Raw genomic sequence first — 27236 nt, forward strand, 5'->3', positions numbered from 1 at the left:
TACAAAGGAAAAGAACATATTGGTTTTTTGAGATAGCTAAGAATCCATGCCCAAGAGAGAACAAGGATAGAAAGGATAAATTAGGAGGCCCAAGAAGGAAATTCTTCTTACCAAAGCTACAATTTCCTCCAAGGTCGAAAAATTTTCTAGTCTTTCAAGGAATGGCAAACTGTTTGATCTTCATTTTGTCAAATATTAAACACAATGCAAGGATGCTTTTGACATATTGAATACTATTTTCTAAAGATAGGACATAATTTATTTAACCTCAACATTTGATTTTTAGTGATTGTTCCTCAAAAGTCTTTTGGAAACGAACAACAGAATTAGATTATCTAAAGAGAAGCTTGAAAGATAGGAGTTTGACAGAGCTTTTGAGAATCAGTCAATTACATACATTTTCATACTTTTTGGTAATGTATATGTATTTGGGGTGTGTGTGTGTGTGTGTGTGTGTGTGTGTGTGTGTGTGTGTGTGCCTGTGTCTGTGTCTATACATGAGTTGGATAAGGATGAGGGGGACATCAGAGATCAATGTTGTCATCAAATCTCTAAAAAATGTAGGGGTATAGGTTGCTATTAGAACATTGTTTATTTCACCAGAGTGACAGGGTCTACCACAGCCCCAGTTGTAGCTGCTGGGTCAGATGTAGTGTCACTGTGACAGCAGATTACTAAGACTACCCATCCTTGCTGTGTAGTTACTGATTTAGCAAATGTATTCCTTTCCTTTATAATTACAGCAGAGAATTAGAAGCTTGCCTTTGTGTGGGTTAGACAATAGTCACGTATAGTTTTCCTGTGTTGCCAGACTTCTGTCATAATAATATAGTCTGAAGGGGTGCAGACTATCAGGACATGCTACATAATAACACCCCAAACCACTAAACATGGTGTCATTCTGAATGAATCAGGAAAGTAAAAGGTGACTACCCCAGGGAGAACTTGACAAGAGACATATACTCCAGATGGTGAAAATAGACTTTAGTGAGTTCCATGGGATGGCCAGTTCTCTGAGGTTTTAGTAGTCCAGTGACCATGAATGTAATGGACTACCTCCTATAGGACAAATGAAGCACACTGTTATTCATTGTGTCACCAGAAGGAAGGGTAGGCCACATTGGACTCTGAGAGCACCACTCTCTTCCATACACCAAGTACAGTGAAGACTGTCAGCCTCAAGGGAGTCTGTGCAGCCCTGCTACCTATGCATTCACCTCAGAAGACCCTGAAGAATTAGAGAAGAGAAAGATGCAGATACAGTATTGCTCATGTCAGTCTTCAGCAAGAGACACATGCTACCTTCAGAAGTCTAGAGTGAAGCCATGTCATCTACAGCAGAGAGTAACAAGACCTTTGGGAAATAACTCTTGGTGTCAGTGGATCCTGGCAGAGGAAGAATGCTTGATTCTGAGTTATCAAGTGAATTCACACCCAGTATCTACCATGTTCTGTGGGAACTGCCAAGTCAGAAATTGAGATGGAAAATCCTATAACCATGACTGAAGACAAATAGGTCCACAAGAAAACTGCAAGCAGAGATAGCCCAGACTTCCAGGTTAACCCACAGAGATTCATCACAGCATCTCTCCTGGCTTTTCCACAAGACAGTGCAGGTTGCAGTGGAAAAGGCAGGGGCTATGTATCAAGGCAGAGCAGAAAGAAAAGGCTGAGCATGATCTAGGGTGTGTCAGCTTCAGTGGGTCTTGGCTGGGGATGGTTAGCAGCTGCATAACAAGTGGAAATGCTTGCTTAATATGTTGAGCTGTGAGCAGGAGACCAGTCAATTCCTGGAGAAACAAGACCTAAAGTGAGATGGTAGGGCTATCTTCTCAAAGATCCATGCAGGACAGACATGGAAGAGAAGCAAGGAGGCAATAACCAGGGTCATAGAAAGGATATGTGGGCCAGTAAACACAGGGTGAAGGATTTTGTATCACATACTAGGGAAAACTAGAAGTACATGTCAAAGAAGAGTGACCAAAAACCAAGTACCCACAATGTCTTATCCAACTGACATTAGCTCATCTTTCTTCATTGGCAACCTTCAGACTAGATTGAGTAGCATGTGAGTCAAATAGGCATGACAGCAAGGCTATGCATTGATCTAAAAGATGCCTTTGCTCCTTGCCAAGCCTCATAAAGTTACTGATGATGCTGTCAGCAATAGAGGTAAACACACTTACCAACACAGCATCATTCCCTCAGGAAGCCAACTGGCCACTTAATGGCAAGTGTGTTGCATTCGGTCCCTTTCCATCTATGTATTATCAGTATCCTCACAGACAATGGGTACCATTTGCTTCTACTGTGTTGAGAGTTTCTTTATATATATATATACATATATATATATATATATATATATATATATATATATATGTATTAATTACAGTTTATTTACTTTGTATCCCAGCTGTAGCACCCTCTCTCTTTCCCTCCCAATCCCTCCTCCCTAACTCTCTCTAAATCCACTGATAGGGGAGGTCCTCCTCTCCTTCCATCTGACCCTAGCTTTTCAGGTCTCATCAGGACTGGGTGCAATGTCCTCCTCTGTGGCCTAGCTAGGCTGCTCCTCCCACGGGGGGTTGGGGAGGTCAAAGAGCCAGCCACTGAGTTCACGTCAGAGACAGTCCCTATACTCCTTACTAGGGAATCCACTTGGCTACTGAGCTGCTATGATTCTCCAACCAAGGACCATGAGTTGGGAGTTTCTACTGCCAACTCAGAGTGGCTGATCTATAGCATCTAATCCCATAGAACCTTCTTCACTTGATAAGAGGTTGAACCCAGGATACAATCTTCTGGCCTTCAGCTATCCTGGAACTTGGAGGCAGCCTTCTTCATTTGACACTGAAGTAGCTCTTTAAATGTGTAACAAAAGAGACACATAGTATATTCATTAAAAACCTTCTACATGGCACTTTGTCCCAAATAGGTAAGCTAGAAGGATACCAGGAAGTGGGAGAAGTGTAGTCCTATTTACTGTAACTCTCAATGATACACTGTAGTTCATGTTTCAGGTCACACACCCCTGGACTCTACAGAGTCTGAGGCCATGGCATCCAAAAGCATTTCTCTTGACAAGAAACACCACAAAGTTCCTGGAAGATTTAAAGTTATGGCTATCCCTGGGGCTCTTTGGATTTCTTGTGGCCAAATGTGAGCAACAGAAAGAAAAGTCATTCTACAAGCATGCCTAAGAAATATAAGCAAGGAGACAGCTTTTATACAGTAAGGCAGAAAGAAATACATGGGATAAAAAATTAGAGGTCTCCTGGTATGTGTCCTTCAGTTATGAAATTTTAGGTTATACCCCCAGTAAGCTACTGGACCATCTCAGAGTAGGAAAAGCATAAGAGAACAGTGGAGGATGGAGAAGAAGAGAATGAACTGTGGTCCTGTGGATAACTGGATGGTCCCCCGCTTAAACTTTGGTAGATCAAGAAGATGCTATGCAAATAAAGATCCAGTGGATGTAATAACATAAAAAGGAACAGCGAGCTTTTATAGTTTAAAATTTACATCTGATAACAATATTTTCTCAGCACATACACATTAAATATTCAAAAAAGTGAAAACAGGGGTACGTTCAGTAAAACAGAATGGCAGCTTTGACCACAATGCTATACAACCTGAGGTGCATTTTTCTGTGGGAAGAAGCCCAACTAAAAATGCTCTCTACTATAATTCTTTCTCTATGACATGCCACCCAAATGATGGAAGCAAAACAAAGATAACCAGTTGCTATGGTTTCCAGCAGAAATAGGAGGACTACAGATGGGATTTAGGGCAATATCACTGTTCATGATACTGCAATGATAGATACATGCCATTATACATCTGTCTAAACTTTAAGATGTGCAGCATTGAGTGATATAACATGTTCAGCTATATGCATGTATTTTTAATCTACTGTGACCATCATTCCCAATTTTTAAAAAATTAAAAAATAAGAATTGATAGTTTTTAAGGTAGTCAAATACGTACTTAATTTAATCCTGATCCCTGAATTTACATCAGGAGAGACCACTACATTTCCAGGGAGTTTAAGGACCAGGTGAGGATGTACAGTACTTCCAACTCGGACACTGTGTTAGCATTATCATGATGTGATTTCACTGTGAGAGTTGAGCCAAAAGCAGGGAAGAAGAATGCAAACAATATGGGTTTGGAAATACACAAAGGCACAGCTACAACGAGCTAAGAAAATGTACTAAGTCTAACTCAGAAGAAAACATTAAGGTATCAGAATTTAAAATAACACTGGGAAATCAGTGATTATGTACACAGGGAAAAATCCACCAGGAAATAAAGAGGTAGAGAAACTCCACCAAAAAATGCAACAAAAATATAAAATTGGAGCCAGGCGGTGGTGATGCATGCCTTTAGTCTAAGTTCTCAGGAGGCAGAAGCAAATAGGTCTCCAAGTTCAAGGCCAGCCTGGTCTTCATAGTCTAACACAGAGAAACCCTATCGTGGAAAACTAACCAAGCAAGCAAGCAAGCAAGCAAACAAACAAACAAAGAAATAAAATTAAATCTTAAAAAAAATAGAAAATATAAAATTGGAGCATGTTAAAAAAAAGAATTGTGTAAAACTACCATGTAGAAAAAATTGTAAATATTTCTCAAAAAAAATAGAAAAGGAGATTTGAACAAATGTAAGACAGGCATTGTTCTTGGAGAGGATGACTCGTTTGTATAATTATAGCAACACTATCTCAATCAGTATAAACCGTAGCCAATAAAAACAATGATGGCATTTTTAACGAAGCTAGATAAGAGTGATGCTAAACTCCACATGGGAAAAATAATTCAAGTATACACAGAAAAATATTGAAAATCAGATGCCTTTAAAACATGCCACGAAGCTTGTAAGGAACATGGAAGCCGCATGCAGGCAGCAATGTTAGAATAGCACAGTTCACTGCCCTGGCTCAAATCTACCTTGTTTTCCCCATTACTCTGTGTTACAGCTGTCAGGGAGAGCTATGAAAGGCTGGACTCTGTCTGCCATGACACGGCTGGTACATGCATGAACTCACAGTAGCTGTGGCTCTGCTTATGGTTAAGGTGGTTTCAGCACTGAGGAAGGAGGGGCTCTTCACCCGTACCGTAGCTGAGAGGCCAGTGGCAGTTGATGGATGCTGAAGGGGTGGAGACTCATGCTTCACTGGAGGGAGGGTTCCCGGTGGTGGGTTTCTCTAGTCATCCCTAGTGGACGACTGCGCACATATGGGTACGTGGGCAGCAAGAATTGGATTGAGTAGGCTGACACTGAGAGCCCAGCACCCCAGTGGCTGGGTCACAACCACCTGTCACTCAGCTCCAGAGCACCTGACACTTTCTAGCGGTACTCAAAGTCACCTGTACACACACAGTAAATAAAAAATTAGAATCTTAAAAAACAGATAAATGAAAACGAACACTAAGGCATCCATCCAGTCAAAGGTGTTTGCTTGCTTTCAGCCCTAACTTAGGATCCTTCCCAGGCTTTCCGTACTCTGACCTGCCTTTAGGTCAAATTCACCCTGTCCCCCTCTCCCCCCGGGGCTGTTCATTCTCTCCTTGCCTGCTCCTGGTCCTCCCAGATTAAAAGGTACCTGGAAGGCTTCCATTGCAGAGCTTACTAGTGGCTTTCTTTAGTTACTTCATATCATAAACCTTGCAGAGCGCCACCCCTGTGCCGCACTCTGCTCCAGTGAGTGGTAGTAAGAATTTTACAAGGTTACTGCACCGCATGCCAGACAGTTTCCAGGCAGAGAGTGCGAGAACAAATGCTCTGATTTCCCCAAAGCCTTATACCTTCCTGACTTAGCAACGGTTTCGTTCTGTCAGAACGATGGTACTTCAGTGAGGAAGAACAGGAAGATAAAATGTGTTCGTTTTTATTAGAGTCTTTGCTTTTAAAAATAGCACTTGGAGCCATGAATTGCATTGCACAGTTTCTATCCATGCTAGGCTTTTGCTGATCTGGCCACACTCCCCTCAGCCCTGCCCTCGCTCCTCATTCTGCTCTCATAGTATGTATATATATTCTATAACTCTCTTTTTTATCTCTTTCTTCCACCTCAAACTCCCCTTAAGACTGCTTTATTCCTTCTTCTTGTCTAGTCTCTAGGTCCCTGTCTTATCCCTCTATATACTTACACACATAAAAGTAAAAATCTAGGATTTGCATATGAGAGAAAATGTGTTATTGGTCTGAGTCAGAGATAGTTCAGTTAAGATAATAATTTCTGTTTCCTACAAACGTCATGATTTCATTTTATGGCTTAATAAAATTCCATTGTGTGTGTACAGCACCTAAAATATGGTTATTGTCGCTGTTAATGACCCATGGAATACCTTAAGTGAACTCACTCGGCACTGGGGGGACTGGTCCTGCGCATGTACATTTGTGTCTAAGTTCTTTACGTGATGGTGATGTCCAGTAAAGGTTTAACAGAAAGTTACAGTTCCACAGTTGGCAAGTTTTAGTGTCAAAACTTAAAATGCCGCTCAGCTAAACAAGTACTTCCAGAACCCTGGAGCTGTCATCAGGCTGTGTCCTCCCATCTTAAGCCATCCTTCTGCTCTCTGTACTCTTTCTCCTCCTTCTTGGATGGACATACAACCCAAAGTGACCTTCTAGAAGCACAGGCCAGGGACTGGAGCCACAGCTCAGGAATTAGGAACACTTGATGCTCTTCCAGAGCTCTTGAGTTGGGTTCCCTGTACCCATGTTGGGGAGCTCACAACCCTCAATTCCCACTCCAAGAGTTCCAACGCCCCCTCCTGGCCTCGTCAGGCAATTGCAAGCATATGACCTGCCACCCCATCTCTATCTCAAAATACTAAAAAAAAAAAAAAAAAAATCCTTTCCCAAAACACCAATCAGAAAAGCCATGCTACGGCCACCGCTGAAGCTCCGGGAACTTTTGCTCTTAGACAGAACTGGCTCATCCTGACCCTCTCTCTCCGCTTTTCTTCTCCCTCCCTCCTCCTCGCTCTCTCCGACTCAAGACAACAGCTTCTGCCTACAGAGGCATTGCGGTGCGGTAGCTAGTGTCCACTGTTGACATTGACCATACCCTGACATGCTGTGTGTCTGTTAATGTGTGTCATACAGTAACTGCACAAAGTCAGCGCTATAAATATTCCCACTCCATAGCTGGAAGTAAGGTCTAGAGAGTTTAGGTAATTGGCTCACGATTCTCAGCCTAACTCCTTGATTTTTGACTTAGATACTCTTTTTTTTTTTTTCTCCAGATGTTAACTTAAATCTTTTATCACTTAAATAATTAATGAAAGCCGTCACAAAGCTCTATATCTAGATATCACCATTTTAGCCCTCCTTAGTATCTTTGTAACCAAATTCTGCTTTGGTGCCGTGACATCAGTCTGTGCTGAAAACGGAAACAGAATTAAAATCTCGAGTTGCTATATTTCTTTCAAATGATGAATGTATTTCTGTCTGTGGGAGAGGCACCTCATACAACTAATTATATTCCGTGGCTTTGGTTGGTAATGTTTGGATTCGAGTCCGAAGCCCCTGTCAATCAAATGTGCAGCACTCGGTGGCTGTGTTTTGGGCAAAACGTCTTTATAATATTTTTGTCAATTCTCCGAGAATTTCTCAGAATGCATTTGCGTGTATTCAGTCCCTCAGCCCCTCTTCTAACCACCCTCTCAATCCTCCCACTCATCTTTGAGGTTATTTCTCCCTCTTTTTCTTCTCTTGCCGTCAAGTCCAGTTTTTGTTGCCGCTGGTCTCGGGGCTGGGGTCTGCCCTGGTGTGTGGTCACATGATTAAAGATCACAGACGGCACCTTTCCCAGCAGCTAGTAAACACGAACAGCCACTGGGATCCCATTTCTACCTTCCCACCTCTGCGCTGGGATCCCATTCGGACAGGCCTTGTGCACTCTGTCACACCACCGTGAGTTCAAACGTGCATTTTCCCGGTGTATCTGGAAAATGTTTCCTCGAAGTCCTCCACCCCCTCTAGGCTTACAGTCTTTCTGCCTCCTTTTGCTCCCAAGATCTCCGAGCCTCAGGGTGAGGGGTACAAAAGCGTCTTCAAATTTTAGCTTTAATATAACTCAGGCATCACCTTCAAGATCTTCAGCCAGCTCCTACTTAGGCTTCCAAGAATGCCCCAGGCCGCCTCTCCCCCAAGGTCTCTCCCCCCGCCCCCAGGCCTTGGTCCAATCCTGATGCTCTTTCTCTTCCTTCTCCCTTTGATCCCATTTCCGCCATGGATGCTCTACATAACTCATCTATCTGCCTTGCTTTGCAGAAATAAGTTTCTCTCTCTCTCTCTCTTTAAAGATTTATTTATTATGTAACAGTGTTGTGCCTGCCTGCATGCCAGAAGAGGGCACCGGATCTCATTATGGATGGTTGTGAGCCACCATGTGGTTGCTGGGAATTGAACTCAGAACCTTTGGAGGAGCAGCCAGTGCTCTTAATCCGTCTAAACTGTGATACATGTTTTTGTTGTCATTTGGTCTCATCCTATTTTAAACATTTTCTAATTTTCATTGTCATTGTTTTTTCTTCTTTTAGACTATGAATTGCCCAGGAGTGTGTCTGATAGTCACCCAAATTTATTTCACTGCCTTTGGCCGTTAACGTAAAACTTAATTGTAGGGCATGTGGACCGAGTTCATATCCCAGCACCCACATCGGGCAGCTTATAAAATGCCCATAACTTCCTCTACAAGGGATCCTGCGCCCTCTGACCCCTGTGGCACATGCACATATATGTACATATATACTCACCCAGACACACACAGACACAGTCATAATTAAAGTAAAATTAAAGCAAAACCCTCTAACTGCACTGCAGACAAAGAACACAGATTTGTGGGAGGTGCGCACACAGGTTTGTTATTTCCAGACCTTGAGACATAAACTCTCCCAAATGATTTCATCTGCACAGCTGCTTCACATGATTCCTATGGTTACTGGCTCTTGCACGCTGTAAGCATTTGCTCGCTCTTCTCTCTGAGTCTCGGGACCATGGTCTCAGAATCATTATGAGATTCTTCTGCATGCGCTACAAGCATTTCAATCCCAACAGGTCAAAACCTAAGGCCCAACTTCCAACCACCTTGAACTTCTTCCTTTTCTCCTTCCACTTTTAGTCTCCATTTTGGAATAATGACCCACATTTTACCCAAGTGGTCAAGCAAAAATATGAAAATTATATTATAGGCCTCCCTCCCAAGTTGGCTGAGCTGAACTGCATGGTTCAAAGGTTATAAACTATATTTTCTGTGTTTCTATTGAAACCACCCTTACCTTTCACAGATAAGGTCAGAGAACTTCACTGTTTTTCCCTGACTCTATCATATTGATCCTCCTAAGAAATTAAGAAGATTAGTCTCTTAACCCCCTCCTTCTTTACAACCATCTTCTCTGTTCTCATGCATATATTGAAAAAAAAAAAAACCCTTAAACCCCAAAACTCAATTTTCCTGCTTAGAAATCTTTGGTCAAAGCCTACAGGATAAACATGAACTTGACACCTAGGAACTTTTACCTGAGGAAATCCGTCTATTATGCACATAAAACCATTTTAGCTTTGACTTGCTAGTAAACATTCTTGAAATTCTTCGATCTCCAGTTACACTAAAAGTCTAAAGTTTAGCGTTATAATGGGTCTCATTCCCAACTGTACTCTAACTACCCATCCTTGTATTCACAGGTGGGTGTAGCTCCCACTCTTTACCAAAAAAAAAACAAAACAAACTTCTTTTCAGCAGAGGTGGAGACCATCACAGAAATCTACAACTTGTCAGCACGCACAGAACAACTGACAGTTTGGCGCCCATCACCAACTGATACATTTGCAACACAACCCCTACACCTGGGGCTCAGGAAACATGGCAGAAGAGGGAGAGGAAAAACTGTAAGAGAGAAAGGACCAGACCGTCTGCTACGAGGTGGTGCTCCTATCTAGTCACGCGTGCAGCACATGGGTATGAGCTAGACGCTGGAGCTGTTAAATTGCTCCAAACGAGCTTGCGCTAACTCTTGAGAGCATACAGAAAACATCTCTGGGCCTATGGAAAGGGTTTAAAGCAGGTGACGAAGAACAGGGTAGTTAGAGGCCAGCGCCTTTTATAAGCAATGTGGAATGAAAGATAATGAAGACAGTGTTTTAACTGTTGATGGAAAATGATAAAAATTTAAAGGAAACAAGAAAAATGAAGATCTTTGGTTGGTGAGTTAAGACAGAAAGACATGACTTGTTACCCATAGCCATGCTTTATGCAAAAAAATAATGACTAAAATCATAGTGATACAAGAGACAGAATACCCCACAACACACACACACACATACACACACATACATACATACATACACAGAAGGCAGATGCCACTCATAACTTCAATTTCAACAATTTGTTCTTGGACTAAGGATAACACTATTTTTAAAAAATAATTACATTTAAATTAGATTCTGCATCTTCACTGACAGAAGTCAGGCAAGTCCTATATATGTCAGAAAAGTTTCCATTAAACTTGATTGAAATAAGTGAAGAAATTGAAGAAGAAACTGAAATAAAAGAAGAAAGACTAAAATAAAAGAAGTCCCTCTCAGGGCAGCATTGGTCGCTGCATTTCATACCCTGCCACTCCTATGGTAACAAAACCAGATGTGATGTGACGTTGGATCTTTGATCTGTCTATAATGAGTATGTCCTCAGGAGCTTTTAGTTCTTTACTTATTCGGAAGTCAGGTTACATTCTCAGCATTGTTTCTGTATCTGCTACTCTGAGTTAGGCTTGGGGTGTATTTCTGAATAACAGGCTGAAATGCAGGAGCTGTATCTCACACAACACCTGGGATTCATGATATGATTCAAGAACATCCCAATGTTTTACCCCCAGAGCTTCTGCTCGTGAGGGCTTTCAAGAAAGAGAGAGGTTCTTTATCAAGCCTGAAGCCAAAGTCAACATTTTCAGGCATATATAAACAAACTGGATACGTCTACTATAAGCATAATTACATTTTTTCTAGAGTATGATATATGTATTTAACAAGAATTGGAAGCATTTCATGTTGCTAATTCAGTGGAGTTTATGTGTCCAGTTTGGTTTACAATTCTTATTTATGTACCATTGCCCATTGCTATGCAGAAGAGGCAAACTGTGACTTCATCAAAATAGAAATGTGGACAATCCAGACTTTGCATCTCTAAAAATGTTCCCAAATACTAAGCTATGTGATACACCAGCGGTTGAGCTACACCTGACTCTCCGTGAAGCTCCCAGTCACAACCAGGAGCCTCGAAAGATCATGCACAGGTGCCTCCTGGCCAAGCTCCCATGAAACATAAATTTCCATTCTGTTCCCACCGTCATTACGAAAAGTGTTCAAGGCTTGCAAATGTTCTGGCCCCAGGAACTTCAATTCATACTCAATTTCCTGTTTCCTTGGGATTCCTGATGGAGCCAATGTAGTCTAAACTGCTTTACGTAGACAAACTTCAGAGAGAATCTTTTCCAAGTTTCCCACAAAAGCATATTTTGTATGTTAAATTTAATTTTCATCATATTTTATTTGAAATGTATTACCCTTTAATCAATGATTTACCTCTGGTCCTGGAGGGCCAGGTGGTCCCTGGGGTCCTGGATCACCTGGTTGTCCCTAAAGGGGGAAGAAAAAAAATCAAAATATAGTATCAACTTAATAAATATAACCAAAAATAGAAACTGGTGTTTTGCAAGTTTACAATAGTTAATATATTATGTCAAACCAAGTTGTAATGGCTTCCCTGAGACTTAATTTGTAAGGGTCCAGATTCTTGCTCCCCCGTTCTACACTATCATCGCCTGAGAGCATCAGCCACCTTCTCTGCATTCAGGCTCCACACACAGGTGTATGTGCATGTGTGTTTACGCCTGTGTGAGTTGTTGCATATGTGCATATGTGTATGTTCACATGTGTGTAAATGCCTGTGTGTATATACTTATGTGTATGTATTTGCTTCTATGTGCATGTGTGTGCATGCTTGTATATTTCTGTGTATGTGTGTGTGTGTGTGTGTGTGTGTGTGTGTGTACATATGTGTGTGTGTTTCTCCAGAGACAGGCTGATAAAGCAACAGCAGAGAGTTCTCATTGCTACTGTAAGTGGCTTGTTGGAGCAATCACGATTCTCCTGGACTGAAAACCTTCATTCCTGGGTGCCTCTAAATCTTCCTTATCTCTGCTCTGCGCTGTCCACACAGAAGGATCATAAACATTAACCTACAAGACCTGATGAACGTCCATTTCCTGCCCTAGCTCCTCTCTTGGCTTTGTCTGCAGATCACATTGATGCTGGAATTAAATTTTGAGGGCTTGGTTTCAGGACTCTGTAAGTTACTTTTGATTTTCATGCTGAAGTTGTAAAGCAGGCCAGAAGATGAAGGGGGAGCTGAGCCCTAAGCCAGGGACGGCGTCCACGCCTTCACGGGATGACAGCTCCAACGGGGGAGATGAATGTCAAGACCCTCTTGCTGTCAGAAGAAAACTGCTGAACTTGCTGATTTTCCTCTAAGCCTCCACATGAGCTTTGACTCTGATTAAAATAGGCCTAAGATGACATCAGACTGCAGAATGCAACATGAAGGAACCTATTTCCCGACAAAGGGCTGCCTTCCCAGGGTGAAGGCCTGCGGTGTGAGAGGGAGGGCTCAGGAACACTCACACACCAGCATCTAGACAGCTGGGCAAGAGCTCTTTTTCGAATGGCAGAAACAAACTTGTAACCCATCTGAACCAGTGTGTGAATGAGTGTTACATCTACACGGAGTAAGTACCTCTCTTAAAGAGTGATGGGGTGGGTTTCGTGGGGCCCTCTAGTGGCAAAAACCAATTAGGTATAACTGGAAGCACCCAAGAAAAAGTAGCATGTCCTCAGGCCTTTGATTTGATTGACAAACAAATGTTAAAATAATAACAATAACAATTGCGGAGCAATTTTATTCATTTCCCATAATAATTTTGTTTTACAAAACTTAAGTTGTCGGCTTTCTGTGGATGTCAATTTTCTATTAAAAAAAAACTTTTTTGAAGAATTTTCAAGTAGTTTACAGAATGACATAGTGTTAAGTGAATGTTTATAAATGAAGAAACTTCTAGTATAATAATGGTTAGGGGGCCAGGACACACACACACACACACACATGCTAAAAACACAAGTGTCTTTGTTTTCTATAGCTCAGGGGCAGAAGAGCTCCTGACCCTTTCAGAGGGGTAGCTTTCCCTGATTTCTGAACTTGCTGAACAAAACCTTCCCTGTTCCAGAATGTACACACTTCCACATCAGGCTGCTCCCACATCTGGAAAATATTCTTTCATGTTATAACTCAGATCGACTTGGACGCAGTAATAGCAACCAGTAAAGCCCAAGATGACAGAAAACTGAAGCCAGGACTCAGGGAGATGCCCACGAGGGCAGACAAAGCTTTTGGTGGGCACAAACTTTCATGTTCAAGCGTGGCAATTTATCTCTTAATAAATCAACCAATTTTGTATAAAAACTTTCATAAAATAGGAGTCTCCTGCCCTTACTGAAGGTTTCTCAGACCAAATATCTTGGTATTAGTAAGACACAAATGAGTTTAGGCACCAACAAAAAGTTTCTTTCATTATCATATGTGTGTGTTCTTATGGGTAAGCATTTGTATGGAAAACTAAGTGAGTGCGTGCACATGTGTGTGCGTGCATGTTGGGGAGGGGGAGATGTCAATCTTGGGTATCATTCCTAGCCACCCTCCACCTTAGTTTTTAGGACACGGTCCCTCACTAGGACCTGGGTTTTGCTGAGCAGGAGGCTGGCTGGCACACAAGCCCCAGGACCAACCTTCCTGGGCCTGCCCAGCGAGGATCACAAACACACATGCACCAAGGCTGACCTTGACCTTAGGTCTTCATGTTCACACAGCCAACACTTTATTTACTGAGCCATCTCCCCGGCCCTCAATAAAATCAGTGTGAGTCTAAGCTATGCTGAGCTCAAGACCTATATTTCAAAGGTTTGATAAAATCATAAAAGGTCAACCATCTCTCTGCTAACGGAATCCCCAGTGACGTTAAACTGTCAGAACAGTACAGAAAGATGGACAATGAGTCAGTAAAACTCACCATTTTCATCCCTCACCATAACTAAACCTTATTCACACTTCGTATGATTTCCTTTACAAACAAAATGTTAAGTCAGTGTGTCAAAAGTAGAATGCGCTTCTCTCAGCTTAGACTACAGAAATAGTGCAATGCACTACAAGGTAACACCGTTAACTGCTAACGCCATTAAGCACCGAGACTCGAGCTGTGGCATGCACGTGTTTATCACAAAAAGCAAAGTGAGTGTTCAAACCTACTGAAGGTCCTGACTTTCCTCTTATCCCTGGCGGTCCTGGCGACCCAATGGTGCCCTAGAAGAAGAAATTAGAGGTGAAAATGTTAATTTAAAGAAAACTTTCTACTTGTCTACTGCTAAAAATATTAATGTGTATTTTAGAATCAAAAATCATATTGGTACCACAGCCTTACAAAATGCATGGTTGAAATAATAATTTTGTTTGAATCAATGCTTTTAGTTTTTCACTGTTATCGAATGAGTGGTATAAGAGTTACCTTGTCTCCAGGATACCCAGGTTCTCCTGGCTCTCCCGCCATGCCTTGCTCACCCTAGGAAGCACAATTTCACAGAAAGACAGTGAATTAAAGCATGGTGATACACAGGAAGGCAAGTATTTGTTATAGAAGAAAAATTTTTCAATTTTCCCCACTTCTTAGAAAAACTATTCAAATTACACCCTATAAATAAAAACAAAATATTTAACATTTAACATTTCCAATGACATAAACAAAATAACCAACTAGGGTAAGAAACTATCTCTGTGATAATGTTAATATGGAAATCACCTTATCACCTTTGATTCCAGGTGGTCCTCTATTTCCTGAAAGGCCCTAAAAATACAAAAGGTGGTATTGTGTGATATTGTGGGGAAATTAAAGAGAACCATCAATAAGCAAATAGAGCCATACCATTGGGCCAGGAGCTCCTGGAGGTCCAATTGGTCCTGCGGGACCAACACTTCCCTGAGAAGGGGTAAGAAGAAAATAATTAAGCACCCATTAGGGTAAGTTAAAAAATAAATGAACTGAAAGCATTTGCCTATTTTCAACAACTTTTATTCTCTTTTAAAACAATACTCAATTCTCTTTTTAAGATTTATCTTTTCTTTTCTTTCATTTATTTATTAATTTAATCTCTTTACAGCCTGATCCCAGCCCCCTCCCTCCTCTCCTTCCAGTCGCACCCAAAGCCCCCAGCTCCCCCCCATTTCCCCTCCTCTCCTTTTTCTCAGAGAAGAAGAGGCCCCCAAGAGCTATCAACCTACCCAGGCATCCCAAGTCACAGCAGGCCTAAGCTCATTCTTTCCCAGTGGGGCCTGACAAGGCAACCCAGCTAGGGGAAAGGAATCCAGTGGCAGGCCACAGAGTCAGAGACAGCCCCTACTGCCATTGTTAGGCTGGAACCATCAACCAATACTCCGTTCTTACACTCTAGACAGCCCATCCTTTTCCCCGAAGCCTTCTCGCTCTGTTCCAGTCTACTCTAATCAGATGCCACTGAACTCTTACATTCTTCCTGTCCATGACATTCACCTTGCAGAGTTTCTTTTTTTCAGATGAGTAACATTTTGTAGAGGGCTTTAGTGTCAAGCCCTCCGTCCAAATAGTCAAATATATTAATCAACTATCTTAGCTTTCTATTTTGTTAATTATTTAGCAAAAAATTGTGAAACAGTTAATTTTATTATGTGTGTGTGTATGTGTGGGTATGTGCACATGAGCACAGGTGCCTGCAGAGGGCAGAAGAAGGCGTCAGACCCCTTAGAGCTGGAGTTCCAGGCAGATGTCAGTTGCCTGGCCTGGGTGCTGGGAACTTGGGAACTTCTCTGTAAGAGCACCACATACACTTAACCCCTGAGCCATCTTTCCTGCCCACAAGCTAATACTTACTGGGATGTTACTATGCGTCAACATTGCTGTGCTTTTGTTTTGTGATTTATGATGTATAGAACAAGAAGATTCACAGTGAACTTATGGGCATAGTGAGTAGGAACCAAAGAGCTCTGCTTTTCTGGGTTGAGCAGATTCACTCATCACTTATGACTTAGTGAGCATTGCCTGAACCAGACACTAATACTGGCAAAGAAACAAAGATAAAAAAGACGTGATCTCTGCTTAAGGTTCTCAAGGTAATGTTCTAAATTTTCAAAAACAGAACCAAAACTATCATTTCCTATAAGTTAGAGACTTAGAAAGCCTCTTTCAATATGTCATTGTGGAAAACAAAGGTCAATAATAAGTAATAATGTGTTATTGAAAAACTATTAAAAACTATTGAAAGATTTTCCATTAAAAATGGAAATCTCTTGATGGTCTGAAGAGCAGGTCTAGTTTCTGTTGCTGAGACCTCAATTTCCTTCTTTCTCTCATTAACTCTGTCCTGGCTTCTATGTCACTCTCCATCCTGATGATCACTTGGGTTCAATCCCCTCTCTACAGCTTCCAAATGGTAAGGATCTTAAAGTTTTGTATGTGGCCATGTCTGGCACATGCTATACCTCCAGCTACTCTGATAAATGAGACAGGAGGATTGGGAAAATCAAGATCAGCCCAGGCAACACAGCAACATAGGGAGATGCCAGCTCAAAAGCAGCAAATAACAAAAATTCAGAGCTGGGTGTAGTAGCTGAGCCCAGTAACACCAGCCCTCATGAGCTGGGGCCTGCCTTAGATATACAGTGGGCTTGTTAGCTCCCGGGACTCTCAAACAGAGAAACTATGTCTCTGAAAGCAAAACAACAGCCTAAGTTCTGTTTGTGAGATTCCAAAAATGTCATTCAGTTCAGCTGGAATTCAAATTGCTGAGCTAGCATCCCAGGTGCTCTCTGTTAGGAATGTTCTTCACATCCAGATCCCCACTCTGTGTTTCCCTCCTTCCCTTTACACCCTACACTTGGCCAGGGTGGTTGGGTTTTTTTTTTTCTCTGACTATGCTATTCCTTGTGGCACACTCCGGCTCTTTGAAGCACAGTGACCAGCACCAAATGCCCACAGTTTCTTCATGTATATGCTAGCTGAGAGCAGACGCAGGTGCCATTTTCTACCCCCTCCCCAGACTTTACCTAAAGTGTGACATGACTGTTTTCGGATAAAATTTGGAATTGATATTGAAGAAATTAACTTTAAAATACATTTTCATTTTATACAGCAATTTCTAGACTTCTAGTTGCCAACATTTCGCTACTGTATGGGCAGTCATCTGCATTTATTTACATGATACAAATTTCAGAATGGAAAATACAACAGTAGTACTTTTGGAAGTGTCTTAAAGTTTGTGAGGGATAATGGAGACAAATTATTCCTAACGTGTTTAATCCTGAAATATATGGGACTGTTAGTAGCAAACAGTAATACTTTCCAGCTTAATAAATATTCAAGGGCAACACATCACTCCTGCAGTTTCAAACTCGGTCAATAGGAAACAGCCATTCATGTGACTACAGTGGCAGGTTTATTCAAAGTTCATAGCTTTAAAGCTTATGTTAAGTTCAAAACCACAATAAATTTCTGTGTTTGAGCTTGTTTAGAAATAATCCATCTGATGACAGAGAGACATTCTGCTAATAAAGTCTTTCTTTGTGCTATTTTTTCATGGACAATATGACATTCTTAAATTTTGTCTTAGTTTGGTTTGTCTCAAAATGCTTAAACTGGCAATGTGAGATGAATGTATGGTATCTTGTTTTATGATTCCAAAAGAAACATCTCTAGGATCAGAAGATATAAAAAAATACTATAAAGAACTTACTAAAATAGAAGAGTATATGGTAAAAATTGAGTTGTAAATACGGAACCATTTTATTTACACACTAGAAACTGTGGGGCAAATTCTTGTCCTGAAAAGTCGCAGACTTCTGAAAGCAATACATGATGGCTTTGTGAGAGTTTCAGCTTATCAAGGTAACCCAGAGGTCTTCTGCTATCCCCTACCCACGGCACTCATCTCTGGGAGAAGATGGACAGACAGAAGACGCATGGGACCTTAGCTGAGGATGCCTGGACTATAGCGTGAGGGCAAAGAGGAACCACAAAGCTATAGACCGCGAAGGACTTCTGAGTCAAAGAAAGAGACCAAAAGCACATGTTATTATATTAGACAAAGGAGCCATCTGCAATTCATGTTAATATTAGTACATTATTAATACATTGTAGAAAGGTTCATATGAATATATTACATAAATGGCTGAGTTCTGGACATTTCAGCCATGCCTACCATACTCAGCGTGGTAAAACAGAAGTAGGCAGAGCATTCGAATCTGTTGGTTCCCAACTGGGTGATAAAGATGATTCTCAAAGGAGGAGGAAGTTGCTTTCTATGTTACACCTTTGAAGAAACTGAGCTCTCTAGTGCTTTTTACGAAGACAGTTATAAGTGTGTCCATGCATACATACATTAATCTGTAGAAGAAAGCCATTGTAGCTTATCACAAAAGCAGCAGCTACATTCTTGATTTATACTAGAAGTCTAGTTCTCATATATGCTCGAAAAATACATTTAAGCTGAGTTGATATCCCGCAATGACATAAAAACTCGTTTGGCTAAGTTTTTTTTAAAGCACATCTAACAATTTAAATTGCACGATAAACTATTTCATGAGAATGATGATTAGTGGTACTCACCCTAATGCCAGGAAATCCAGGGGGTCCAATGCCACCTACAAGCCCCTGTTACGAAAGAAGTGTGCAAAGTGTGTGCATTAGGGTTCCAAGCTGTTGAGGGGTTTTCTGAAATGATGGTACACATTTCCAGGAACCTATATGTCAGAATCATCTTCCATTGAAAAGCATAAATTATTTTTATTCCTTCAAAGGTGCTTTGGGATGTTAGAACTATCCTCTAGGTTATAAGTACTTAATGAAAATGATAATGCAACCGGTAATCGACATTACAGAACAACTGGCCTGTATGCTGTATGAAAAGACAGGCAGTCAGTGCATAGAGGCTAGAGGGTGTTTTCAGACAGCTTCAAAAAAACCATATCTTTTAAAGTAGATTGTTTTAAATCTCTACCTTTGGTTTATGGAGAAAACAAAATAATATCTGCTTTCATTATTACAAAAATCATAAAATTATGTATCATCAAATTTACAGGAATGAGGGAAAGGAGTGACCTCTCTCTGCACAGTCTTTGATTTATGTTTTGAAACACAGACATGGTGAATATTGAAAAAAAAAATAAAAACTATAAGCCAAACTAAAAACATCAAGTTTGTTTTTGTATTTAAAGGTTTAAATTATATTCAGTAAGAATTATGATGTATTTTAAATAAAGAACATATTTTGCAAAGCATGTTTTAAAGATGCTGAGTCCAGTTTTAATAGGTTCCATGGCCATAAAATTGGCAAGTAATTAAATAATGAATTCACATGAACTCTGTAAGTGCACAATGCATATATTTTAAAATCTAAATGATGCTCACTTCATCACATTTAAAATTAAAAGGTCCCTACTCTCCAAAACTCATGGGCGAGAAAAAGTTGGTAAATAGTCTTCTCAAAATATTATTCAAATATTTAATAATATAAATAACCTAAGTCTGATTCACTTCTACGTTTCTTTTGAACCCCATGGCTTACACACAAGCAAAACCTTAGCAAAGCCTGCCATGTGATCTAACAAACGCTAATTTGAAAAGAGAATTTTAAAAAGAAAATATATTTACGCTCTTTATGATGCTCACTCACATATAAACAAATATAGGAACTGGTCACAATTTAGATGACACAAATTTTTGCACTGGCTCTAATCTCTTGAAAATCTGATGAAAATAATATGCATGTGGCATAGACTGGAGAGTAAGTCAGACTCTCCAGAGGGAGAAAAAAAATGAATCAATTTTCACGCAGGGCTGAAACCCAGCACGCCATCCCCATTCTTTTTGGATGTAATAAAACAACTCTCGAATAGTGACACGTGAACAGCCCTAAGTGGAAGTCTGCTCCATGTAGAACTAAGAAGCATGGCTTGTGTGTTCACATATGAAGGTCAGTGTTGTGGTCATGTTTACCTAAGCTACGCAAACATGGTTAAAGTGATTAATTTTAATGACTTTCTGGCATGATGAAGGTTTAGCCAAACAACTTTGGGTTATATCTCATATTGAAAAACAGTAAACTAGAGTGTGCACAGAGGTGTGGAAACTTTACAGCTGTAATGTTTGCAAGCACGCTCACAAAGATGCCGCATGCAGTTGCTACGGAGCACGAGTGATGTTAGACTGTAAGAATGGACCATCACAAGGTACTCACAGGACTGCCATCCAGACCGGCAGGGCCTCTGTCTCCAAAGTCACCCGGAAATCCCTGCAGGGAAAGAGGAAGAATGCTGCCGACAAAGCTGGAATATACAAAAACTCATTTTCACTGTTTTATAATGAATTTTGAAACAGAAAGTGTGCATTTCCTGGGTCTTGGGACATGGTGTGTTGGTAGAATGTATGCTATGCCAACCCATGATAAAGAGGCATGGCACAGTGGTACGGTGGTGCGCATTTACCGTCAGGGCTGGGGAGGCAGAGATAGGCCTAACCAAATCGGTGAGCTCCAGGCTGGTGTGCAGTCCTGTCTCAAACAACCAAACAAACCAACCAACTCAAGGTGGATGGTCACTGAGAATGATACTTCTTGCTTGCTCACATATGTGTGTGCACATGTGTGAGCACATACGTGTAAGCATGTACACACATGCACCCACATACTCACACACATGAGTACTTATACCCACACAATCGAAATCCTTATGTGTTTAAACACAAACACACTGACACAATGCATGCGCACGTGTGTGCGCACACACACACACACACACACACACACACAGTAAAACAGAAAAAAAAAGTTGAATTCCTAAGCCCTTATCTGTAATCTAGTTTTTGGATTAAATTTCATTGTTTTTACAAAGCAGTATTCCTATATTTTATAAATATTTTTTATATACAAAAAAAGAGTAAAGTAGTAAAGAAAGAATGTTTTATCATTACGCAGTCACTGAATGAGAGGGAACAGAAGCAAGTCATTAGGTGCTCTCTCTGCTGCCCAACATGGTTCCTAGGCCTCAACCTTGGCTGTTAGCAAGCTTGATACACAAGCTTTAAGCACAGAGTGATTTACACATACTAGTCTCCACAGCATGTCTGGTCCATGGAGACTGATGGCCTCATTTCGTATTTGAAGATACCGACGTACAGAGAAGTACTGGGCACACAGGTTGACCGCAAACAAAGGTAGTCTAATTTCAGAGTCCTTCTACAATGCTACAGTGAATTGTTCATCGTTCCGAGAGAAAAAGAGGAAAGCTCGCTCTTTGAAGCACAGCTGTAAGGGGAAGTGGCAACGCGTCGCCCGAATATTGCAAACGTAAAGTGTTCACAGTGTGAACGCCTGCTGAGAAGGCCACATTGTAAGAAGGCCGACAAGACAAGCTTTCCCACCATGAAATCTATTACTGGAAAACTCAATACTATTTGTTCTTAATGTTCTATACGAAGGCTTTTCTATAATGATGTACCATTGATTTTTTTTTGAACTTCAAAATGCATTTTAAAGTCTTTTTGTCATCATCATCGTCACCTTCATTATTTGAGTCCATGCATGTGTTTCCATAGTGTGTGTGGAAAGTGAGGGGACAGGCATGCCATGGCTTGTATGGTGAGCAGAGGACCAATTTGTGGGATTGGTCCTCTCCTTCTGCCTTTATGTGGGTTCCAAGAATTGATCTAGGAAACCAGGCTTGCACAAAAACAAAAAACAAAAAACAAAACAAAACAAAACAAAAAAAAACATCTTTATCCACTGAGCCATATCACCAGCCACAAGGTTCACATTTTATAAGGACTGCAAGAATAGCTTATGCTCTTTACTCTCACAAATACTAATGTATTCATTTTCAAATTCATGTTAAATAAAACAGTACACAACTAGACTCATAACTTATTCATCTGGGCAAGCCAGCATTAAATATTGTATTTAAAGGATTGCCTCAAGTTACTGGCGCCCCCATGACATATGTGAAGATGTTTTGGTGTTAGTTCAACAGCAGAAAGAGAAATAGACGCTTCTCCTAAAACACAGCTAACTTGCACAAAAGGCAGTTTCTCTTCTTCTTTCATTAGAGGATAAAACAACAACAGTGGGGTTGAATGTATTGTTAACTTGTTTCTTTCAGCATCGGTGGAAGTTCAAGCAATGGTTCTGCCTTCACTGTCCTGGGAAGTCAAATTGCTGTCAGGACGTTTACAAATATGCAAAACATCACTGTGTTCAGCATGAGCCCCTTAGCAAGAGCCCTATTGCTGTGATGAAACACCAGGACCAAAAGCAACGTAGGTAGGAAAGGGGTCATTTCACCCACAGTTCCATATAACAGTTCATTAGGAAAAGCCACGTAAGAGGAACCTGGAGGCAGGAACTGATGCAGAGGCCATGGCGGGGTGCTGCTTACTGGCTTGCTCCTGGTGGCTCACTCAGCCTGCTTTCTTACAGACCCAGGACCACCTCCCCAGGATGGCACCGCTGCAATGAGCTGGTCCCTCCCCACAGATCACTAAGAGAATGCCTGACAGCCAGATCTTATGGAGGCATTTTCTTGATTGAGGCTCCCTCCTCCCTGATGACTCCAGCTGGTGTCAAGTTAAGGTAAAACTACCTGGTACAGTGAGCTAACACTTGTTTCTGAAAGTATTTATGGCAGGCAGGTAATGAGAAGAGAAAAAAAATGTTGCCGTAAATCTGATAAGTTAGAGATGATTTGTTGTTTTTTTTTTTCTCAATGAAATAATTAGGAAAGTGGGACATGGTAGGTGGTTCCCTTAATGTGAAATGTCCGGAGCAGACAAATTCCCAGAGATCCAAAGAAGAGCTATGGATGTAACAGGACGATGGAGGGGGCTACCGAGCACTGAGATGCCTTGGGCGGGGTGGTGCTGAAGATGCCCTAAAACTAGAAAGCATGGTGCATGCCTTACTCTAAGTACACTAAGACCTATCAAATTACACATTTTAAAGAAGTAAATTTTATGTTATGTGAATTATATTTCAATAGGTTGTCCTGAAAATGGAGTCTTGGGTCTTCTGACATGGCGGACCAGGGTTGTCCTTCCCAGCATTCATGTAAAAGCTTGGGTGAGCGTGGTGGCACATGCCTGCAGTCCCAGCTCTGGGGAGGTAGACATGAGTGGGTCTCCCCAGCACTCATCATCTGGACAGTGCTGCTGAACTGGGTGCTCCAGGTCACTGAGGAACCCTGTCTCACATCTGGTCTCCATAGAGACATGCACCTCCTCCATCCACACACGAACCTCTGTGCTGATGAGTCAGGAACAAAGCTGGGACACCAACAAACATTCTCAGACACTCACTCAGGACAGAGCAAAGAATGTGCCAGCCTTGACTTAACACCCTCATCCCTCCATCTCCCACCCCAGGGACCCTCATCCCTCCATCCTTGCGCCCCTCCCCCCCCAGGGAGAGAGACTGCTCTCTTAAGTAGCCCCACAGTTTGTGATTTCTTCCTACAGTAAAGGACAAAAAAAGAGGGGAAATGGGGAAAGGGCTGTGGTCAGTTCCCAGCCTATGAAGATTCCCAGACTTCTTTTAAGCAATGGGAACACACACGTACACACACACACACAGAAAGAGAGAGAGAGAGAGATAGAGAGAGAGAGAGAGAACCTCTCACTTTCAACTTCCCGTTTACTTCTGGTCACTGTCCAACATATGTAAATGCTAGTTGCTGCCTCTTGACTTGATCCCTCAAGCAGTTTTGTTGTAATGACTGGTATCTAGTTTCTGATTTTAATGTTTGTTGTTTATTAGACATTCTCCGTTGTAGATAGAAAGAACGGATTGTATTATTTCTTATTCAATATGCATGTTCATCAATATATCATCAATTTTAAAATAATTGCTACTAAGAGGAGATGTCTTTTCATGTTTTCAGGAAACACTTCGCATCCTTTGAGTGACTAATATGTGTGACTTGCTTCATGAACAAGTAGTGTACGGCGACAAGTGATGGGTGCGACTACCAAAAGTATCCTGCAGAGTCTATGTAAAATTCTTCGTATCATGAACATGTATTCCTTGCCAGCTTGATGATTGAAGCTGTGGTGGACAATCTCACATGGCAAGCAGTTGTGGCTGACGTCCGGAAGCTGGTAGGCTCTGGGACCTGATGGTAGCCTGCAACCCAAAGCTAGTATGAACTCAGCATCCCCAAACTCCAACTTCAGAGAACCGGAATGAGCTTGGATAGAGACCTTCTGCCGTCAGACCTCTAATGATAAAGTGGCCCAACACTGTCTTGAACACTACTTGGTGGTGTGAGCACAAGACTGTTAGGCAATGCCCAGATCCCCACCGTGAGACTCAGTCTGCCAAACTTGTAGCATTTGTTATATTGCAACAGAAGCAGGAAACTAATAAAACTACCAATTTAATCTTTAGAGATGCATGAAGCCTTGCTCACATGTTTTGTGATGGTAGTAGTCAGTGAATATACTCTAGTTTCATAAGCCTGCTCTGGTTTGAACATTTTCTGCTGATGTTTTAGGTTCAAGTGAACCAATGTAAGGTTTATCTATTTGCCTTTAATAGTTTTGCCCTAATCTTATAAAATATTTATAGCCTTAAAACTTTATCATTCTAATGTTTCATATTTATCTCTTTTCCAGTGAAAACGGTGCTTATCATCTTGAAGAAAACTTGCATCTAATACCTATGTAAATCTAGGTTTAAAATATCAGGCATTTGATGCTAAATATTTATGAATCTGCAAGTATATCTATTGCTACCATCACATTAATTTTATGATCCCTGGGATTATAAATAAAAGCACAGATGGGAAATGGCCAACAGGAGCTGTGAATTATTAAGAACCACAATTGCAATGTGCAAAAGTCCTGTGCATGTCTTTAACATTCTTCTTTCCTAGTGATTCCAACTCTCACCATAACTTTAAGCCATTTCTGTCTCCAACATTAGTGTCACTTTAAGGCTTTCTTAGAAGACATGCTCAGACTGTCTGTGGGGCCCGCACAATATGAAATTGTGACAGCCAGCCTCAGAGATGGGCCTCACTCTTCTTCGATACTTGCTGTTCCTGTTCTTGTATAGAGCCCTTCAATGTTAAGTCGTGGCTGACGGTTATGACCCACAGAGAGCAGAAGTGGCCAGCGCATGACCTATGAACCTGAAAGATGCTGCTGAGGCCTCTCTCCTTTGTGCTCATTGTCTCTCATCTCAGGAGAAGACGAGCTCATGTTCTTAAGACCCTCACGTGTCCCCACGGAAGTTAAATCTTCCACTACCAATGAGTGTCTGCCTAGCCAGCTAAGAAAATGACCTTAAAGTTAGATCTTGTTGGCCCAGTAAAGCCTATAGATGACCATAACATCTATCCAAATCTTAACATTAGGCTCATGATTTAGACTACTAAAATAAGCCATTTTTAATTTCCCAACTCAAGGAAACTATAATAATACATGTTGTTGCTGTTTTAAACCATCTGCTTGAAGTTATTTCTTACACAGCATTGGCTGACTAATACACTGGAACAACAGTGGTGTCTAAGGGATAGAGCATGCTATGGCACGGCTGGGCACTGAATCCGGAAGGACATGTCACCCAGCCGCTCTTTCTGCACATTCTTTGTGTTTGTTTATGGTCTGCAGAGCCTGCTAAAGCTCGAAAAACAAGTTTCCCTTTTGCCTGAGTCTGACAGTGATGTTGTTACCAGACGTGGGAGTTTTTAAACAAAACGCCACTTCCACTGGGACGTTCAGGCGGCACTAATATTTTACATCACTCACAGATACTTGAATTGGGCTTAGATATGTGTAAAGACTAAAAAAAGATTGTTTTCCTAGTTCTACAAAGAAATCATAAAAATGATACATATAGAATAAAAATAATCAGATAATTACACCTATAGAATTTAAAAAAGAGAAGTAATATAAATATGTCTACCTAATATACTTTTTATTGCTAGCATAAGGTTTAAAAATACATCCAGGCTAAAGTAGAATAAATAAAGTTATCACTAAGCAGTGATAATAAAAATATAGTAATAATAAATTTTATAGATAAACCACACCGAGCTGGCATATAGTATGTGGAGAGACATATCTTTCTAAGATGAAGCAGAAGGAGGAGATCAGAATGATTTCTCTATACTTAGAAGCTGAAGTACAGCCCAGACTTTGCCTCTGTGCAGCCTATAAGAACGCATCTATTTCCTGCACCTAAAAATCCTTCAGGACCTGCAAATTTCATTATTTCCTTGTTTTTTATTTCTGAGTAAATAAATTTTATTCCATTGTGTAGATGTACCATACTTTCTGTATCCATTCCTCAGTTGAGGGGCATCTTCATTGTTTCCAGCTTCTGGCTATTACAAATAAAGATGCTAAATGATGGGAACTGGAAAAGATCACCCTGAGTGAGCTATCCCAGAAGCAGAAAGACACACACGGTATATACTCACTCATATAGACATAAAATATAGGATAAACCTACTAAAATCTGTACACCTAAAGAAACTAATCAAGAGGGAAAACTCTTGCTAAAATGCTCAATCCCCATCTAGAAAGGCAAAGAGGATGGACATCAGAAGGAGAAAACAGGGAACAAGTTAGAGGTCTGTCACAGAGGGCTTCTGAAAGGCTCTGCCCTGCAGACTATCAAAGCAGATGCTGAGACTTATGGCCAACCTTTGAGGAGATTGCAGGGAATCTCATAAAAGAAGTGGGAGTTAGTAAGACCTGGAGGGGACAGGAGCTCCACAAGGAGAGCAACAGATCCCAAAAATCCGGGCACATGGGTCTTCCCTGAGACTGATAGTCCAACCAAGGACCATGCATGGAGATAACCTAGAACCCCTGCACAAATGTAGCCCATGGCAGCTCAGTCTCCAAGGGGGTACCCTAGTAAGGGGAACAGGGACTGTCTCTTACTTAAACTCAGTGGCTGGCTCTTTGATCACCTCCCCCTGAGGGTGGAGCAGCCTTACCAGGCCACAGAGGAAGACAATGCAACCACTCCTGATGAGACCTAACAGACTAGGATCAGAAGGAAGGAAAAGAAGACCTCCCCTACCAGTGGACTTGGGGAGGGGC

General features: G+C 41.2%; 1 protein-coding gene across 1 annotated transcript in view; it reads right to left on the minus strand.

The window, feature by feature from the left end:
* The window catches only part of Col24a1 (collagen type XXIV alpha 1 chain), a 247837-nt gene that overhangs the window by 161630 nt on the left and 58971 nt on the right, over positions 1–27236 (minus strand). Inside the window, exons 13-19 of the mRNA XM_055614315.1 lie at positions 20374–20427; positions 18744–18788; positions 15033–15086; positions 14910–14954; positions 14619–14672; positions 14363–14416; positions 11590–11643 (exon numbers count right to left, since the gene is read on the minus strand). Of these exons, the coding sequence (XP_055470290.1) occupies positions 11590–11643; positions 14363–14416; positions 14619–14672; positions 14910–14954; positions 15033–15086; positions 18744–18788; positions 20374–20427 (360 nt within the window). The remainder of the gene's footprint in view (positions 1–11589; positions 11644–14362; positions 14417–14618; positions 14673–14909; positions 14955–15032; positions 15087–18743; positions 18789–20373; positions 20428–27236) is intronic.

The sequence above is a fragment of the Psammomys obesus genome, unplaced genomic scaffold (assembly GCF_907164565.1).
Source record: "Psammomys obesus unplaced genomic scaffold, mPsaObe1.curated_primary_1811, whole genome shotgun sequence".
In the NCBI taxonomy this organism is placed as follows: Eukaryota; Metazoa; Chordata; class Mammalia; order Rodentia; family Muridae; genus Psammomys; species Psammomys obesus.